Raw genomic sequence first — 18,455 nt, forward strand, 5'->3', positions numbered from 1 at the left:
ATTCTTTTATTGTTTTCTCTTGACTTGATAGAAACATACTGCCAGCAAGGCAAAGTCTAAATCAGGAGGACTCTGATTTCTGAGATGCTACAGTCTCAAGTCATTCAAGTGCTGTGCTGGAACATATGTACGGGGTATAGACGAGTTATTCAAGACAGGACAGGACAGGATACACACACATACATACCACAGAAAGGGTGAAAGTTACAGCCAGAGCTCACACACCCACACATACCCACAAAAAAATCATATCAAAATACAGTCAGAGCCTGTCATTTTGAAAATACTACAGTGTAAACTCTTTGCATTTAAATGATACATAACAGGAAATAAGTAACTTAGCTAATATTGTAGGTTTCAAAAGGTATAGGGAGGAAAAGTGAAATATAAAGTGTACTTCAGTTTGTCTCAGTAATCCACTTCATTTACCTGATCATTGACACTTACGTGTAAATCACTCAAACACCATAAACACACACGACACAAACAGGCCATAAACATTTCCAACTTTTCAAAACGTGACACGTTGAAATGTATTCGCATGGTTATGTCAACCAGCGTAACGAGAACAGTATTCCTTCAGGTTTCTTTGATTTGTGTTATAATCACACACACACAAAAAAGTAGGCAACTGTGAGCATGTTTACGCAGCCAAAAAGCCACACAATTCTTTTGAAATGCAAAACAGTGACTATATAAAACCAAAACTGAAGCTTTTTATTCAACTACAGAAGAAAATTCACATTCTCTAATTTTGTTTTATATTCACATTGCTGGCGCTACATAAAAATTTAAGATAAAAAAAAAATTAGGCATACAGTACATCTGAGTTATTTTCACAAGGTGACAGTCGGTTATCTGCAGATACGCAAGTTATGAATCTTAGTTACACCTGCATGCAGCTTATGTTATCCAATTATTCTGGGACAAAATTAGCCAAAAGTAAAGGGAGAGCAGTTGTTTTGTTTTTTTTCCCGTTGCACACAGATTATTGAGAGACCCTGTGAACAGAATTCTGCATAGTCTAAAACCACCTTGGCTACAGTGTCCTTAGTAGTAGCATTGCAAAGTAATTTTTTAATTAAAAAAAAAAAGCCAAAAGAGAAATGTGATCAGTTCAGGCCAAGTGCAACTGTAAAAGAACATCAGATATTTATATTGATCACACTGAAGGGAAAACTGGAACTGTATTTAGCAGTCACCGTTCAGCCAGAGAGCATTTTCTGCCCAGGATCATTTCACAAACTCTCATCTCTGAGTGAACTGTGCCAACGAGCTGTTTATTTACTTAGATTCGTTGCCCTTGTTTGGATGGTTACTCTCCGAGGTGGTGGCTCCTCAATGCTCCGGTTGGCCACAAGGTCCTGCAGCTGCAGGGCTCCGCCGCCAATGAAACAAAATGCCGGACACACCGGAGCGGAGCAATCCACGTGTCCCTCCCATAGGATACGCAAAGAGTGGGCATCGTAGAAGGTGACTCGTCCTTTGTCGCAATCCAGACACACTCCTAGCCGAGGTGGCAGAGGAGCAGTGTGAGGGTGAGACATGCTACTATGGCTGCTACTGTGGGAGTGCATTGCTCCATGGCTCTGGCTGTCACCCTGGCTCTGAGTTTGACCGTGTCCTTGAGGAAGCAGGATTTTGCCCATGCCCATAGTGAGGAAGCAGAAGGGAGGGGAGTCCTGGCCATCTTCAGCCCCGCTGTCATGGCCGCTGTCTGGGTCGCAGCTGGGAGGAAGCAGAGATAAGAGCAAAACTTGGAGTAAACCTGATTTAGTTTCTTCTACTTAAAATGCTGTTTCCAGCAGTGGCCAGCAGCAGTATTGATGTGTTTACAAGCTGTTATGTTGCCCCCAAGTGGTTAAAAATATATTTAATTCTAACTTACTGTATGTATGGAGGAAGTGAAAGTGCTGCCATGGCTCCTATCCATCTGAATACAAGGCATGTTACTGAATGGCAAATGAAGTGGCTCTTATTTAGTGCTTTTCTACTTACTTGAGTACATGTCTCATTCACCATTTCATAAAAACAGTCATTTCCATGTCCAAGTTCTTTCAGTATGTTGCCCAAGGATACTGTAGCAGCCAGAGATGGAACCAACAAGTTTCTGATTAATAGATGGCCTGCTCTACTACCTCAGCCACAACCAGTTTCTGAGCACTGCTATTTCTACCTTTGACAGTCATGATCAGATGATTACATCCATTCATCATGGATATTAATGTCATGGTAATTTGGGGCTTTTGATTACTTTTCATGTGTTTAATACAGCAAACATGTTTAATGACTTTACAAAACAAGAGTTGGGTGCACAAGTTTGAATGGGGAAGACCCAAACTGTAAGCCTCAGATGAGAGGATATTGGTCAGCATGCTTGGGAACAACTCAGGAACCACAGAGGCTCGAGTCTGGTATGAACTGGAAACTGCTGGAACAGCAGCATCACTGTCCACAGTGAAACTAGTTTTACATCACCATGGAGGGTGCCAACTGAGAAAGACACCCCTGCTCCATAATGAACACCTTCAAACTCAATAGAAATTTGCAGCTGCCCACATTGACAAGCCTTCTGAAGAAAACTGTCACGCATGGTGACAGCATCATGCTGTGGGGCTGTTTTGCTAACAGTGGCACTGGAATTATGCACAAAGTTAATGAGATAATGAAGGACAGGGACTACCTCCAAATACTTCAACTTCACCTCAAATAAACAGCTTTATGGTTTAAATTTGGACATAGTTTTGTGCTCCAGCAGCACAGTAATCCCAAACATACATCTAAACTGGTTGTGGAATATAAAAAGCAGGCTAATATTAAGCTTTTAGAACGGCCTTCCCAAAGCCCTGACCTCAACACTATTGAAAATTTGTGGCCTATGCCTAAAAGCTGGGTTCATGCCAGGAAACCAGTCAGTTTAAATAAAGTCAAACACAACCCTGACAAGGACAAGCGGAAGACGATGGATGGATGGATGGATAGTTGAAAAGGTAAGGTTTAGTTACCGAGGGCTAGCCATGTCCTGAGGGAGATGGAACCACTCTTGTAGCTTAGCCTCCTGCCCAACTCCTATCTGCAAATGAGGGGAGCAAAAAGAAAGAAGCTTTGGTCACATCCATTGTGAGTCTGCATGTAAAAGATTTTTTTAAAAGCCTTCTTCACAACATGATCAACAACACTTCCTCTTACCTTTACCAGGTACGAACTAGGCTCTACAGAGCATGCCCAGTAGTGTTTGCCTTGAGTGACAGCCAAGTCTGCCACCAGTAAGTCAGAGGTCAAGTGGCAAGATGTTAGTGTGCGATCGGCAGCCTGCAGAAGGGAGAGGCCTGGCACACTGCGGGCGTAGGTTTGGCCTTTACCCAGTGCCAACCGGTCAGCATGCAAGCCCCAGCGAGAGTCTAGAGAAAAACTCAAGACTGGTAGGAAGGATAAAGAAGGAGAGAGATGACAAGAAAGGTAAAGGAAAGGAATCAGAAAGGAGGAAAGGTTAGATCCTGCAGCTCAGGCGTAGAAAATGAAAAAGGGGCTAAAAGGAGCATGAGACAAACACATAGGAGACAAATGAAAAGAAAACTTTGTTTTCAAGATGAATACTAAGACGGCTTTACAACAAAAACATGAAAAACAATAAAGGTAAAGAGTAAAATTTGATCAGTGTACATATACCTTTTTTCCTCAAATATGTTTATAATGACAAATACTTTTGGATGGATTATTATTTACAATAATACCAAAAAAGAACAATGGACAAAATGTACGAACACAAATGATTTTGGAAAGTGCAGAAAAAACAGACCTGTGGCATTTAAGACAGAAGTAGATATAGTATGACTGGGATGGCACTGGAATGCAGAGCAAATAAAGGAAGGCTTTTGCAGAAACTAAAACAATGGGAATGGAGGAAATCAAGGGATGGAGAGAAAAGAAACAAAGATTAGTCAATCGGCTGAAAATGACTACTGGCAATATGAATACTAGGGGAAAAAACAGCTTTTGTTAATCTTAGAATTTCATTAAAAGAGTGGCAAGATGAAGACTTTTAGTCCTGAAACAACTGTGTGTACACATCCTACCAGGTGCCGGTGGAGTGTGGAGGTAAACCTCTTCGCTGTACTCTCCAAAGCCAGCCTTGTTGCACCCTCTCACTCTCAGCACATACACGCTGTCCATCTGCAGTCGATCGACCACAGCACTAGTCCCCTTCACTTCATCGATGCGCAGCCAAGCTGTGGCCGAATTAGGGGATCTGATGCCACCCCACGTGGCCGCAGCTCCTCCTGCTCGTCGCTGGTATTCAACAGAAAAGTGCCACGCTGGAGCGGAGTCCTGAGGGAGCCGCCAGCATAAAAACAGCTGGTCGTAAGCTAACGTCTTCTGAGTGTCAATGACTGGAGCCAGTGGAGCTGTGGAGAAAAATTGCAAAGATATGGAGGTTAAACTATTCATTTTTAACTCTTTAACATGCCGCGTATTGCAGGAACAAAGAAGCTGACAACCCACCTTGTATGAAGTCCAAACTGTTTATGATCTTGATCTCTTTGGATGCATCCAGGTGAAAGTGTCTGAAGGAGGGATCGGCAGCGAGAGAGAAACACTGGAGATTTTCTATAGCCTTCACCAGCCTGGAGAAATAAGATAATAAAAGGAATTAAAGAAAATTCAAATAAAGGTAACAATTCGAACTGAATGAAAACGGCTGAAGCTCTTACCTGTTGTGTGTTACTCTCGCAGCCTGCACAAAGCAGGGTGCATCCGTCTCTTTCAGCAGCTCTTGAGTGTAGGCCATCAGACCGGCCTGCTCCAGCAGGCCTTGCTTCTCAAAGACCTGAGAGGACAGGGCCTCTTCCTTTCTGCTGCGGGATCCCTCCAAGGCCAAGGTCAAAGACCCCTGGCGCTCAGCTACAGCCGCTCCCAGCTCTTGGATACAATGAGTCAAGTGCTGTAGAGCCACTGCACTGTTGGCCTGCAGAAAGAGAGAGGATGCAAAAATAGTTGGAAGAATGAAGAAAGATTGGAGATACTGTTGCTACTCAGGGAAAAATCACGATGCTTTTGGAGACAAAGGCCTGTCTGCAACCAACACGTATGTGCTATAGCACTAGAGCTTAGGCATCTACAGGGCCTTGTCCTTTGTGTTGCAATTGTAGTTAAAAGCAAGTGGTCAGTTAAACTGAAGTTCATTCATATTGTACTGAAGCATCACAGTTCCTCTAAATTCGGTGAAATAATTAAATTTTTTGCTGAGAAACTCGGGAGAAAGCTGCAGGTAAAATCTACACAGTATTGATATCCCAATGACATATTTTCTGCTAAAATTGTAAAATGTACCTCCAAAATATTCCATTTGAAGCCCTAGCAAATACTGTTGCACCTGAACAAAGATCAAAAGCTACTTTAACAAAGCAGAGGAGAAGCACACCTCCATGTGTTTGATGGCAGCCTCCAGTTGAGTGATCTGACTCTGTATTGTCTCCTGGTTTGCCAAAATGAAGTTGACTTCCTTGGTAATCTTGTCCTGTAAAACCAAATAGAAAGCTAACACTTCTATGCTGCAATCACCAGGGCTGTAGCACAGTAAAAACATATTACTGCCACTCTCGAAATCACCTTGAGTGCCTGGTAGGCTTGTGCTATAGGCAAAACTTTGTGCCCATGATGGATACGACGTAGCTTACAAAGCGGACACAGCAGCCTCTGGCAGGTACGGCAGTACCACTGCAGTCTCTCCTGCTCGTGCTCTGTGCATGTTAAAACCTAGAACACAAAGGAGGGTTAACATACTGGAAGAGATGCAACTTTGTATCATGTGCGGAGATAAAAACAGAGACCAACCTTTGGCCTAAAGTTGTTGGTAGGTAGAATGTGTTCATGCTGAGCTCGAGGGGTTCCCCACGGGTGGTAGAGCTTGAAACACTCGTTGCAAAAGTTGGACTTGCAGTCAGCGCAGCCCTTGGTAGCCTCCAGAGACTGGGGAGGCTTACAGAAACTGCACATGATGGCTACGCTGCCCAGACTTACTGTGTGCCTGTACCTAAAGGACAGACGTGTGTACATGGAGATAAGGGCAAGGCTGTGATAATTCTGCAGCGGCAAAGAGAATGGGAATAATGAGCTCATCTGACTGTGGCCTGCTTTTTTCAGTAGTTAGGAAGGCAGCTCTTCAACTGCCTGACCTGGTTACATCACCAGCAGCTGCCTTGTTAGTGCATCCTGCGCAGTAAAACATGCACCGTCACACTTTCCCCACCAATAGCAGTGATTCTAGGGGAGGAAGCAGCGAACAAACTGCTGCGTGTGAAAGTGGCTCTCCCTGTTTCACTGTTTTAGAAGCAGCTCCTCTTACTTTGATCTCCTTTGTTTGAACTGATGGGGGGGGGGTGCGGGATTAAAAAAGCCAGAAGAGTGTTTCAGTCCAAACAAAAATGAACAGTTTAACCACTGCTGCGCTGCATTTTTACAGCTGCCCCTGCACTTTGCTCTCAGCCTTGGATCAAGAGTAAAGGAAAAGATCATTATTGCAACTCCTTCCAGCAAATGATTTCCTGTCTCATTTATAAAGCAGCACTGGCTTCACTCTTCATTCGCTGCCTTTTCACATTGCCTGCACGATTGGTTAGAGTGCTTTTCCAAAACTATTACAGCTCTTATAATGCGACATTCCCACTGGATAAAATAAAGCCAGGTGACATGCACGGGGGAGCCAAAAGGTGTCGGCTCTTTCTCTGCCTGACCTGAGGTTGTGATGCTACAGCACTTACGTGATATTCATGGTGTTTGTGCGTATACATACCTCTCCACAATGCGCTCCAGGGTGAGGTTGCGAAGGCAGTCTGTCAGGCCTTTCTCCCCGAGCTCTATATCCTGCTGACAGGAAGGACAGGGAAACAGCATGGGGGGATGGGTCTCCTTCCGCCGTCGCCCTGGGTATGTCCCACACACTGGGAGAGTGATGCAGGTGTGGGGATAAAGAGGAAAGAAACACAGACACAGAAGAATAAAAATGCAAGGTTTTTAGAGATAGTTTATGAGGAATTTAACAAAGGTGGACTAGTGAGAAAAGGAAGGAAGCGAAACTCTAATTTGTCTCCACATTTGTGCAGATCATCATGAAAAATAAACTTGTAGAGGAAAAACTATTTGCTTACACAGACACCTTGGCAACACACCTGCTCGGCAGATGCTTACTGCCTTTCGTGTCTCCTTGAGGTAAGGACTCTCAGACTCTATCTTCTTGCTCTACATGCACTTAAATAAGTCATTAGATGAATCCATAAAGCTCTGGATGTGCGGCAGGATGCTGATGTGTCTGTTAAATCATCTATGACACTCTGAGAGGACAGTGACATCATGCCACGCCAACATCATCCTTGTTCATTTGAATGCCAAACACACACACACACATACACACACATAAACTATTTCCTTTACCTGTTCTAAGGACCCGCTCCAGGCGATCAGGCGTCCTGGGAGCAGGTCTGCGTGTCTGTCGTGGGGATCGGGTGTTGGGTGTGGAGGATGGTGAGTAAGGCTCTGGAGGGAGATCTGGAGGAGGATAGCCTCTTTGTACCAACACCTCAGCTGCACAAAGCAGACACACACTGTGCTGGCAGGGCAGGAGGATGGGCTGCTTCACCATCTCATCACACACTGGGCAAAGCAGCTCCTGTTCCATGCTCTTCATGTTGGACTGGAGAGGAGGACGAAAGAGGCTGAAGACTAAATAACAGCTGAATCACTAGAATAAACAAGGAATCGGCTGCTCTATACATTCTGTGTCTTGTGAAAAAAATGTATAGTCAATGTGTAGGAGTCAAGAGTGAAAAATGGGAGATAAAAACAGGTTACGTAGGCTGGCACTGAATATACAGGGAGCAGAGAAGGCCAGCGTGGATGAATAAATAGCTTTCCCCTGAATACTCATCTAGCTTTACCTGTACCCTGTAAAAAATTTAGATGCAGTTTACACAACTCTGAGTAGTACAAAGCAGTGAGATTTTTAAATCTGTAAAATGAAAATGCATTTTTCTGCTCATTCTGTCCACCAGCATCAGTTTTACTGGTTCTGGAGGCCCCTTTCTATTGCTGCAGTTACTTAAACGCAGCTTCCCGTTTCTATGACAACGTGCATCTTCCCATCATGTGTATCACGAGTATTTTAACCTACTACTCGCCAACATATTTAATTAGTTTTAATGCTCAAACACTCATTTGATCTACTAGAACTTTTTGTTTACTTAATTAATAAATTTGTGGTCACAGTGGCCCTGTTTTACGTTTCCAGCCACAGTGAGCATTGCCTTTTCTCTTTGATTCGAGATGCAAAAAAATACCTTCCAAAGGAAGAAATGCCACACATTCCTTCATCATCAGCGCACATATATGCAATATGGAAAAGATCCACAGGTAAATGCACAGGTGGTAAACAGATCGCTTTTAAAAAGAGCACACATGGTTAAAAATGGCTAATAAAATGAGCGTCACACTTACACTGATGCGAACCAGCGCGTCCATGATAGATGTGAAGGTTTGTAAGTCCGCTTCTGCCATACTCCCTCGATGCAAATGCCTCTGTGATACAATAACGGATCGCCTTTTTTTCGTCTGGAGAAAGGCTGAGCAGGGTTACCGTACCGAGGTATGGCAAACCCGGGCCTCGATCTGATGTAGCCGTGCTGGAGGTGTGTTTTTGCACACACGCCGATTCAGTGCCGTCTGTCTCAAAGCAACGAGTCCACTCCACGTAGCAATCAGATGGGAGGAGGGGGGATTTGGACTGGTTTAGGCTACAGCTGCCACAGTCGCATTGCTCAAAGACCGATTAATACAATTAGAATGGAACTTGGCACTATTATATTCCAGCTAGATTTATTTTATCTTAATGTATGCCAAACCTGCAAATAAAAATGTCCGATTAACATTTATACAATTACAGCATTTTATAGGGTTTTTCCACGCATGGCATTCTGGATGTGTGTTTAAAACAGCTTAAAACAATTTGCAGTCAGTTTTTCGAAATAAACCTCCAGCTCCTTGAACGTGTAGCTCCTCCGTAGTATTTATATGTTGATACATATGCTAGTGGCAGTTTTTCGTTTTGCCATTAGATGGCAATGTTTTGTTTTTTCAAGCACACACACACACACACACACGAGTTCTTAAATTGTTGTTCCATGTCCGGAACCTTTGTATGTTGCTTTTTCATGCGGTGGGTCAGTAATACTGGATGCACCCGTTCGCTGGTTGTTGTAGCAACCAGAGCATCCGCCTTTCGTGTAATAATCACAGCAAGGGGAAATCGGATGACTTAGTTCGTATTTTATATGGAATACGAGTTAAATCAGTGACATGGGCGGATGTGTTTATGCTGCAGTTATCTTATTTGTACTTTTTGCTATCTTACCGTAGCTACTACGCACATTTGAATTGCCGAAAAACTGCATTTCCCGTCCAGGACTAATACCGAAGTTGTTCTGAATTGTTGTCTAGCTACACTTTATTCAACCATGTCGGCGGTCAGTAGCCTTGTCCCCGCTCGATTTCTCACCATCATAGCTCACCTCGTCATCGTGATCACAATCTTTTGGTCGAGGGTAAGTAAGCAAGCATGGCAAACAATTTTTTGTATTCTGTGATAACTTGTTGTAAATATCCATGAACACAATAAAGGGTGACGATAATCTGCAGATACTGGCACTGAAACTCGACAGGAAAATTTAAAAACAACTAAAATAAATTTTAAAATGTCAACATGTGAGAGACCTCAGAGTTTAAAGACTTAAAAAGAAGAAGACATAAGTACTTTATCCCAATGCGCTAAAGAAAAAAACTTGCCAAGGTAGAAAGTAATTCAAATTCAGATTCAAATCTGGACTTACAAGACGCACGAAACAAAAAGAAAAATAAAAGAATACGAATAATCTTCCTCAGGTGATGAAGTCAGGAAAAATAAATAAATAAAATAGAAATAAATAAATAAATAACAAGAACTGGAGCAGCTGCATGGCATCAGGAAGCCAAAGATTTTGACGTCCAAAAGAGAAACTGTGGTACTTCACGAGGAACTCAGGACTGGCATGAGGGTGATGCAGGACATGTATGAGGACAGTGAAACATGAGGTGTGTGTGGTAGGCGTGACATGTTGAAGGTGAGGGTGTGATTACATTAGAGGTCTGCTCTGAGGCCCTTCTTGTATCCATTGGTGATAAACAGGCTGGCCGATGAGATCAGGTATGAGTCTTTGTGGATTATGATGTATGCAGACAACATTGTGATATGTAGTTAGAGTAAGGAGCAGGTGGAGAGGTGGAGCTATGATCTCGGGAGAAGAGGAACACACGTGTGTGAATGAGAGGTGGGGAGATATAACAGTGATGCTGCAAGGGTATAGCAGTGGAGGTGGATGAATTTAAATACCTGGGTTTAGAAATGAGTAGATGAGAGATGACTCAGGATTAGAGGTCTGGAGATAAAGTCAGAGAAGCGAGGCTGACAGGGTTTGGACATGTGCAGAGGAGAAATAGTGGATAAATTGGACAAAGGATGTTGAAAATGGAGCGAGTCAGGAGGAAGTTGTCCATCACACAACAGAACCATTGGAATTGGCACTACTTCTTTTTCCTCATGTCGTAAGAAGTGATTACACCAATTTGTAACTTTTACTTTACAGGAAAATAATGTGAAAGCTTGTTTGCCTTTGGATTTCACACAGGAGCAGTATGACACTGAGGACAGACGGTAAGTAAATGTTTTTAAACACATTTGACACATTTGTGTACACATCTTCCTATCTATTATATGTATTCTCTTTTTCAGGTTGGTGGTGGCGTTATCAGTGACTCTCGGTCTGTTTGCTATAGAGCTGGCTGGTTTCTTTTCAGGAGTGTCCATGTTCAACTGCAGCCAAGGCCTCCTTTGTATCCTTTTCACTCACATTTTACACTCTTATTTGTCGTCTGTGTTTTGATTCCAAATGGTTACATTTATTAATTATTATGCATATATAGTCCACATAGTTTCCTCTCTAAGGACTATTTATGACTGGCTGTTCAAAAACATGCAAATACTCCAAATACATATAAAACTTGCAGTTGTAAGTGAGATGATATGTAGCGCCAAGGCAAACAGAGAGATGTATGGGAGTAACTGAGTAACAACTGCAATGATGTTAGTGTGAAAAAAAAGCAATAATTTAAAAAGTGCTTGTGATCAGTTACACTTCCATGACTATCTTTTGCCTGGTATAGCAACAGGAGTCCATGCCAGTGCCTCAGTGGCTCTGCTTTTCTTTCTGTTTGAGCAGTGGGAGTGTCACATCTACTGGTGGATCCTCGCCATCTGCAGGTTGGTGTATAAGCTTGCTCAATGTTGTTGTGTTTTTCCAAAGTGCTTTTCCCTGACTCATGTTTCAACCAGCACTGTCTGCCCACTGCAGCGCATCAGTGTCTTTGTCTTTTTTTGTGTTTGAAAAGTGGGAATGCTGGACTTACTGGGTTATTTTTGCCACCTGCAGGTTGGTGTGTATGCATGTTGATGTGAATATTAGGATTTATGTCTCTAGTTCAAAGTGACATATCCTCTTTTAAGCATTATAAACAGAAGTATAACCTACATTGGTGTCTCTCTGGCTCTTTCTTTAGTGTTCTACCTGCTTTAGTGGAGATTCTTCTGTTCATAGCCGTTTTTGGACTGAAGAAAAAGCCTTTATGAAAGAAAGTCCGGATGTAAGATGGTGCAAACCGAGTGTGGATGTAGACATCTGTCAGTTTGTTAAGAGATATACTGTAGCTACAGAAAAAGAGTGGATACCAGACATATATCGGTACAAAACACCAACAGTAAGGGATGCATAAAACACGCTTTTCAAAATGTTTTTTAATCTATTTTTATATATTTTGAATAAAGTTGATGCACCATACGTTTTTACCTTATGTCTATTTTTTGTATGTTGGAATTAGAGTTTTTCGTTTATATAGTGTGTTTGTATTGTTAGTTAGTCTGTAAAAGTAAATAAAGCTTGTAATTGTTTTGTTGCTTTGGTTGTGTGTGTGTTAAAATTATTTCTTTCAGCTTGATCTAGTGCATCTACTGCAAAGTGTTTCTAGGTAAATACATTTAAGTTGTAATTTCTGTTGAAATAAATTGAAATTCAGTTAAATGATTTAATGCTAGCATAATTACACACGTGTTCTGAACTGTACCATGAAGTTCTACTTTTAGACCTCCACAAAACAGATAAACATAATGTATATAACGTACATATATATGTATGTGTGTGTGTATTTAGACGATAGAAATGTAATTGTAATGCAAACACATAATTGTATTTTATAAATGTTTCGATTTGAATTTTAGTGGAATCAAACAACCATTATTTGGATTTTTATTCTTTTATTGATTTTTTTTTTTCACCCGGAGAGCTCATGTGGCTCCTCCCACCGGTCCCATCTGACTTTAGAGCCGGGTAATCTGGTTTTTAGTTCCTAGAGCCGGGGCAGCTAGCTGGCTCGTCGAAGTTAAATTTAATTTACTGGTGCTTCGTCACGGGGACTATAATTAAGTATTACAGTATGGGTATGTATTGCATAATTATCAATAGAAACACTTCAGCACAGACATAGATGTGCAGATATCATCAGTCTCAGTGTGCAGTCATGTCTTATAGTCCTGTGTAACTAATGTTAAATGTAAGCCACGCTAACACAGATTTCTTTATAACAGTCTAGCAATCCCAACGTTACTGTAAAGTACCAGAAATGTTTTCATGTACTGAGTATTTAGGAAGTTATATTAGAGGGGTGTTTTTGGTGCAGATGTGAGTTGATTAGCACAGAGCTAACAGCTATACGTGGGAAACGTTATGCGTGAACACTGACGTGGCGTTAAGTTCCAAGGCGTATGACTGCCCAATTCAAACGAGATATGACATTTAAAACCATCGTTTACTTTTGGTTGCATTACAGTTCTATACTAGATAACTCTTTAGCCTTAGATAGTCTCAGGTTTTGTCCAGATGACAGTTTATCTCTGTTGTTTGTAGCGGTGAACACTGGAACCTCCCTGGTGCTATCCAGCCTGCTCTCAGTGCTGGTATTCGCGGGGATGCAGATGTTCAGCAAGCAGCTGGCATCCACCGAGTGGCTCACCATCCTGGGAGGTTTTCTGGGCTCAGTCCTCTTCATCTGCTCCCTGACTGTATCCTTTAAGTGACATGTAGAGTTGAATTGCTTTGCCAATGTTGTTAATCAGTAAACTGCACAGTTATTTTGGAATTCGGTATTTATTGAACAACTTTCAGTGTTTTATTATATATTCTCCATAAAAATGTCTAGATGTCACTGAGGAGAGTCGCACCTTAACTTTGTTTTCAGGCATTTAATAATCTGGAAAACTTGGTTTTCGGAAAGGGATTCCAGGCCAAGATATTCCCTGAGAGTAAGTGATGATGGCCCATGCAGTTCCCTTTTTCTTGTTCACGTGGTGTTTAATATTTCTGCTGAGTCATCTGTTAGCTCAGCTTTACCTGAAACATCAGAATTGTTTATACCAAACTCTAGCCTAGAAATTATAGGTGGAAATCTTGGTTAAGGTAAAGGTCAGAGGTTAGAGAAGCCAGGTAACCCAGATCGCTGGTTTAAGTCCCTGTTCAGATGAAGCGATCTTCTCTGAGATGTTTGATTTTGTACACAAACCCTGCAAAAAATAACCAAGAAGCAAAAGCCTGACTAAATTAACAATAATAAAGCTAAATTGTTCCTCTCAATATATAGCCGCTCTATGCTGGTTTCTGCAGGCTGAAGAGCAGCGGTCACTACAGGAATCAACATCTGCAAAGTAATTTAGTGTACACAGTTAATATGAACTTACAGTGGTTTGCTTCTGATTGCAACAGCAAAACCTGTTCAGGGTTTTTGTGCCTGTTAAAATGCTAATTATAAATACTGCTCCAATCACTGTCAGTAACACAGTTATTACAGTAAAAATAAGCTGAAAAATTCACCGAAAATGCATTGTCTTCACTAAATGTCTCACTGTCGAGTTCATGTGCAAATATAAGAATCTCAGAAGAAAATGTAATGTGCTTATTTGATAAGGAGCATTTTTTTAATGTTGTTAGGTAGTCCTAAAATAAATTAAAACATTAAACATTTCATTTTAATTATATTAAACATCTTGCTGATGTTAAATCTACCACGTCAGGTAAACCAGAACAACAAAACATTTGAGCTAATGGAGAGAATAAAAGCTAGATAAATTTAGGGTGGTGCTGATGATGATGATGATGATGATTAGTTGTAGTAGCATTTATAAGCAGCAGCTGGTTTCTGTGTGTGCTTTAGTTAGCCAAGGTAAATAAAACACAGCAATGCTACTAGACTTGAGGTAAGTAAAGCTTCTGCACTACCTCTGTGCAGGCTTTAGGCTTCCCACATACACACACACACACACACACACACACACACACACACACAAATCTTTTGAATGGGTGGGCAAGATGCTAGTTTCAATGGGCTGAGTCTACCCTCTGGTCCAGATTTGAATATCATCATGACAGCCAATGCAAATTTAAAATAACATTCTAACATTATTACCTCTATGCACATCTGTAGGCTCACATTAATGCTCATCACTTATATCATTTCCTGTGTCATCTTGCAGTTCTGTTGTGTCTGTGCCTTTCACTGTTTGCCTCTGGCCTGGTTCACCGTGTCTGTGTCACTACTTGGTAAGTGACACCTCTGCAGAACACGCTTACCCAAAGTATCTAGAAAACACTTCTAAATGTATTTGATTATTAACATATTTCTGTCTTTTTTCCTGTTCAGCCTCATCTTTTCCCTCTTTGCCCTGTACTACATCAACAAAGTGTCTGCCGCCCTCTACCAAGCAGCTGTTCCTGTAGTAACACCAGCCAAAGCTGGCAGCAAAAGCAAAAGGAAGAACTAAAGAACCCACTGGATCACACTTGTATCACACTTCGACCAGTCATTATTCCCCAGGTGCTGGTGGTCATTGCTACTCAGCTGAATGCACAGTTTTGTCACAATGATCCTATGTTATTAGGCCTTTTTTAGGTATATAAAATTTGGTTTGGGGTTATTATTTTAAGTCATCATTTCATTGAGTACAAGCCTGTAATAGTTAATCTGATCCTTTTATTTGTATATTTTTTTTTATTTTACAGTTCTCTTAAATTTGAATCACAAAGAAATGGTAGATATAAGGCCAAACGGTGTTTTACGTTCCATCCCTTTCTAATCAGCGCTCTTTTTAAAAAGGTTGCAAAGAGATTCTTTCCTCCATCGCGGCACCTGTGTATTCAGTTTTCTTCTGTTTTGTTTTTTCAAATCCATTTTTGTAATTAAACTTTCTGAAAGACTTTCAATGTGTTGTGCTTCCTTCTACCTTTGCTTAGTTTGTAAATTGCAGTCTAGCTGTGTGGTGATGTAATAAAATCATGATATGCAGTGGCATATGTGTGAATATTCCTAGTGCAGCCATTCCCATAGTCAAGAGTGCTGCAACCCACTTATTTTTCTGTTATATACTGAAATATGCATTTAAAGAGGACAGCAGTGGTGTAAAGGTTAGGAAAAAGTACTGGTGGCTCTAGTGGTAACACAAGATATTCAATTTTTATTAGTTTTCACTTTTCTCTCAGCTAAATTTTTATCTGTCTTTCAGATTGGTTGGATGATTTTGTTTTAGTTTTCAACTTTTAGGAAATATTTAGTTTTTATTAGCCTCAGTAGGAAAGTTAATGTTTTTTTTTTTATATTATTACGGATGAGATATATGCTAGGAGAGTAATTTTACAAGTTCAGCACAGATAGAATGTAAGGACACTTCTTGAAGGTATTTGATGCAGACATGGAGAGAGCCTTGACTGAATAAATCATGCATCAGTTTCTCTTCATGCTTCTTCGACCAATGTAGTAACAGTTTTCTTTCAGCTTTGGAAGTAAACAATATTGTTTTAGATTTCATTTTTCTGTAGATCATTTAAAATTTTTCATTCAGTTTTAAGTTTTACTTCAGTTTTCAGTTAACCATAACAGTCTTCAGGCCCTTCACTCCTCATCTCCTTGGAGAACAGGAGAGCGTGAAATCACTGAGGAGCTGTTGAGCAAGTTTTAAAGGAACTGCCAAGTGACAGTAAAGGGTCAGTTTGATCAGGGTGCTCCTGCAGTGCTGCTGGAAGCGGTATCTGGGAATACACTCGCAGTGAAGATTGTCCATTGCCCACAGCCTCACACTCCCTTCCCCCGGCTCGCCTTGTTTCGGGAGAGCATCCTGCTGCTCTCATGTATCCAGGTGTGCCGACTGTTACGGGTAAAGAAGACGGCCCAGTGCAGACTTGCTCAGTCTTAGCAGGTCCCATCATGCATGCGTTATTCTGCTTTGTGTCATCTTCTGTTTTACTTGGATGATGAAACACAAACAGAGTGTAGATTTTTGTGAGGTAGCATCTTCATGTCAACGCCTTCTATGTCTTGCAGTAACTGTGAGAAAACAGGGACAGTGTTCCTTTATTTGCTCTCCCTGCCTCTCTGCATCCCTCCTCCCTCCCATCACTTGGGCGTTGCTTAGATGACTATAAAGTGTTGAATAAACTTTCAGTCAGCCCACGTCTAACTCCACTGAAGCTCTGCCACAGTTTCTGCACCCTTGTGATCCGGTAAGGCTATTTAAACTTATTTTAAAAAGTTAGAAAGTTGTTTTTTTTTCTTTTTTCCATTGAATGTTACGTTGGGTGGGCTGAGGTGCTGTTGGTGCATTACGTAGGATTTTCCTCCTTTGCTACGCCGGGACTGGGTGTCTCCAAAAACATTAGGCCTATTTCTCTCTAGTCTAGCTTTACTGTGTGTCTGTGTGCCTAGTTTTTTCTTTTTCTGAAACTGAACCACAAAGTGTTAAAGTTTATAAAGAGAGGGGAGGTAGAACCCATATACGGGGTTGGGGTTTGGGGCCAGAAGGTGATTTGTGCCAGAAGAATTTGCTTTGAGTGCCAGTAAAAACCAACACCCACATCCTCTTCAAACAATGTGCTGTAACCTAATGCTTGGCTGCATGTTTCACTCATTTTTCTCCAATGTGAATGTAACAAGCCAACAGTAAAAGTTAAAAAAAAAAAAAATTTTGAAAACTGAATATTTGTCTCATATTTTCAGAAGAAAGGCAACTGTCTTATAAATATAATGTCGCAATAAGAAAAAAAACTGTTATATTTATTTCCATTCCTGCCTTTTCTCCTTCCAGCACTCATTTCTGCAGCCATGACTGACTTGGAGAAATCCATGGAGTCCATGATAACCGTGTTCAACAAGTATGCCCATGATGGCAAACATGGAAAGGCCTTAACAAAGAAAGAACTAAGAAAACTAATTGAGGCTGAGCTTCCCAACTTCCTGAAAGTAAGGATCTGTTTTGCTATCATATCTGATCTCTATCCTCAGCGTGAATCATTGTCCATATTAAAGTTATTTATAAAAATGCTATTGCTCATGCGCTAACTTTTCACCGTGAACTCGTCTCTTGTTACATCTGTTTCAGACGCAGAAGAATCCCAACACCGTGGACAATATCATGAAGGATCTGGACCACAGCAAAGATGATGTCTTGGACTTTGAAGAATTTATGCCATTCATCGCCGGCCTCACAATGGCCTGTGAAAAATATTGCTCCATGAGTGCTAAAAAGAAGTGAAAGAACTATATACTGTAAGAGAAAATAATGCTTGTCTTTTTTTTTCTTTTTTTTTGTAAGAGATAAAGTTGATTGTGTTGCACATCTGTGTGCCGGATTTACAAGTAAAAACTGCTTTTGACAAAATTTCCCCGACTGTGTGTCTGGCTACTTATTTGTAAATTTTATTCAAAAACATTGGGTATGCTAGAGTTTTAGCTACTATCCGATAGCTGACTTCTGCAACACATTTAAACTAGAAGATGGATCTAAAAGTAGTGAGAGTATTAATGAATTCATATCTGATGTGCATCATTTCACTCATACTTCTCATTGATAGTTTAACTGAGGCAGCAGTTTCTACACAGCGTGAGAGGGTAACTGCTTCGACACAGGAACGTGTCAGGATCAGACGTTTGTGTTAAAAAGCCTGAAGCATCCTGCAGCACACATGCCTGTGAGGCATGAGCTCATGATTTATTTAGGGTGGGTCAAATAAGTAACATTTTTGGAGATGGTGGAGTTTCTCTCACAGAACTCCTCCAGATGAGATACAAACTGCACTTTTTGAACTTGGTGCAGATCCATCTGGTAAACATTAAGTACTCGGCTCATTACAAGTTTTGAATTCCACCTTTAAACTCACTGAACTCCAGTTCAGTAAAAATACAAATATATTGTGCACACAGGCATACACACTAAGTGAATGTTAACATGCTCATTACACTGTGAAGGATCTGTCTTACTGCAAACACATCAGGCCACCCTT

General features: G+C 41.1%; 4 protein-coding genes across 13 annotated transcripts; 3 read left to right on the forward strand and 1 right to left on the reverse strand.

The window, feature by feature from the left end:
• On the reverse strand, positions 1-9,118 carry trim46a (tripartite motif containing 46a). 7 transcript variants are annotated; one of them, XM_039619752.1, is made up of 13 exons: positions 8,491-9,118; positions 7,432-7,690; positions 6,794-6,941; positions 5,836-6,034; positions 5,611-5,757; positions 5,423-5,518; positions 4,713-4,966; positions 4,504-4,625; positions 4,077-4,406; positions 3,190-3,419; positions 3,006-3,073; positions 1,889-1,933; positions 1-1,728 (listed from the first exon to the last, which is right to left on the reverse strand). In XM_039619752.1, exons 1-13 carry the CDS (start codon positions 8,548-8,550, stop codon positions 1,281-1,283), a joined length of 2,406 nt encoding a protein of 801 aa, XP_039475686.1. In that variant the 5' UTR covers positions 8,551-9,118; the 3' UTR covers positions 1-1,280. The 7 variants fall into 7 exon arrangements, 6 of the variants coding, with proteins under 6 accessions (XP_039475686.1, XP_031589896.1, XP_039475687.1 ...); XR_005614879.1 differs by having other exon boundaries at positions 1,647-1,728; positions 1,889-2,078; XM_031734036.2 differs by lacking the exon at positions 1,889-1,933.
• A 123-nt stretch (positions 9,119-9,241) lies between these two features.
• On the forward strand, positions 9,242-12,030 carry tmem107l (transmembrane protein 107 like). Of its 4 annotated transcripts, XM_039619756.1 has the most exons (6): positions 9,243-9,593; positions 10,671-10,738; positions 10,817-10,917; positions 11,248-11,344; positions 11,473-11,513; positions 11,641-12,030. In XM_039619756.1, the coding sequence occupies exons 1-6, from the start codon at positions 9,507-9,509 to the stop codon at positions 11,655-11,657; spliced, it is 411 nt and encodes a 136-aa protein (XP_039475690.1). In that variant the 5' UTR covers positions 9,243-9,506; the 3' UTR covers positions 11,658-12,030. The 4 variants fall into 4 exon arrangements, with proteins under 4 accessions (XP_039475689.1, XP_039475690.1, XP_031589976.1 ...); XM_039619755.1 differs by having other exon boundaries at positions 9,242-9,593; positions 11,248-11,513; XM_031734116.2 differs by lacking the exon at positions 11,248-11,344 and having other exon boundaries at positions 11,417-11,513.
• Positions 12,031-12,417: 387 nt separating this feature from the next.
• krtcap2 (keratinocyte associated protein 2) lies at positions 12,418-15,386 on the forward strand. Its single transcript, XM_031734131.2, has 5 exons — positions 12,418-12,574; positions 13,041-13,195; positions 13,372-13,435; positions 14,660-14,726; positions 14,827-15,386. The coding sequence occupies exons 1-5, from the start codon at positions 12,571-12,573 to the stop codon at positions 14,945-14,947; spliced, it is 411 nt and encodes a 136-aa protein (XP_031589991.1). The 5' UTR covers positions 12,418-12,570; the 3' UTR covers positions 14,948-15,386.
• A 1,137-nt stretch (positions 15,387-16,523) lies between these two features.
• s100a10b (S100 calcium binding protein A10b) lies at positions 16,524-17,837 on the forward strand. The gene is made up of 3 exons (XM_031734102.2): positions 16,524-16,679; positions 17,261-17,415; positions 17,555-17,837. The coding sequence occupies exons 2-3, from the start codon at positions 17,278-17,280 to the stop codon at positions 17,705-17,707; spliced, it is 291 nt and encodes a 96-aa protein (XP_031589962.1). The 5' UTR covers positions 16,524-16,679; positions 17,261-17,277; the 3' UTR covers positions 17,708-17,837.
• Positions 17,838-18,455: the final 618 nt, after the last annotated feature.

The sequence above is a fragment of the Oreochromis aureus genome, linkage group 11 (assembly GCF_013358895.1).
Source record: "Oreochromis aureus strain Israel breed Guangdong linkage group 11, ZZ_aureus, whole genome shotgun sequence".
Classification (NCBI taxonomy): domain Eukaryota; kingdom Metazoa; phylum Chordata; class Actinopteri; order Cichliformes; family Cichlidae; genus Oreochromis; species Oreochromis aureus.

Excerpts from the sequence above, each read along its gene's own strand:
- trim46a (XM_039619752.1), bottom strand. The coding sequence starts at position 8,550 with ATGGCAGAAGCGGACTTACAAACCTTCACATCTATCATGGACGCGCTG. Across the intron at positions 3,074-3,189 it reads CTAGTTCGTACCTGGTAAAG|ATAGGAGTTGGGCAGGAGGC; the intron begins GTAAGAGGAAGT and ends CCTCATTTGCAG. Across the intron at positions 1,729-1,888 it reads TCACTTCCTCCATACATACA|CTGCGACCCAGACAGCGGCC; the intron begins GTAAGTTAGAAT and ends GCTTCCTCCCAG.
- tmem107l (XM_039619755.1), top strand. The coding sequence starts at position 9,507 with ATGTCGGCGGTCAGTAGCCTTGTCCCCGCTCGATTTCTCACCATCATA. Across the intron at positions 9,594-10,670 it reads TCACAATCTTTTGGTCGAGG|GAAAATAATGTGAAAGCTTG; the intron begins GTAAGTAAGCAA and ends TTTACTTTACAG. Across the intron at positions 10,918-11,247 it reads CTGCAGCCAAGGCCTCCTTT|CAACAGGAGTCCATGCCAGT; the intron begins GTATCCTTTTCA and ends TGCCTGGTATAG.
- krtcap2 (XM_031734131.2), top strand. Across the intron at positions 13,436-14,659 it reads GGCCAAGATATTCCCTGAGA|TTCTGTTGTGTCTGTGCCTT; the intron begins GTAAGTGATGAT and ends GTCATCTTGCAG. Across the intron at positions 14,727-14,826 it reads CGTGTCTGTGTCACTACTTG|CCTCATCTTTTCCCTCTTTG; the intron begins GTAAGTGACACC and ends TTTCCTGTTCAG.
- s100a10b (XM_031734102.2), top strand. The coding sequence starts at position 17,278 with ATGACTGACTTGGAGAAATCCATGGAGTCCATGATAACCGTGTTCAAC. Across the intron at positions 17,416-17,554 it reads AGCTTCCCAACTTCCTGAAA|ACGCAGAAGAATCCCAACAC; the intron begins GTAAGGATCTGT and ends CATCTGTTTCAG.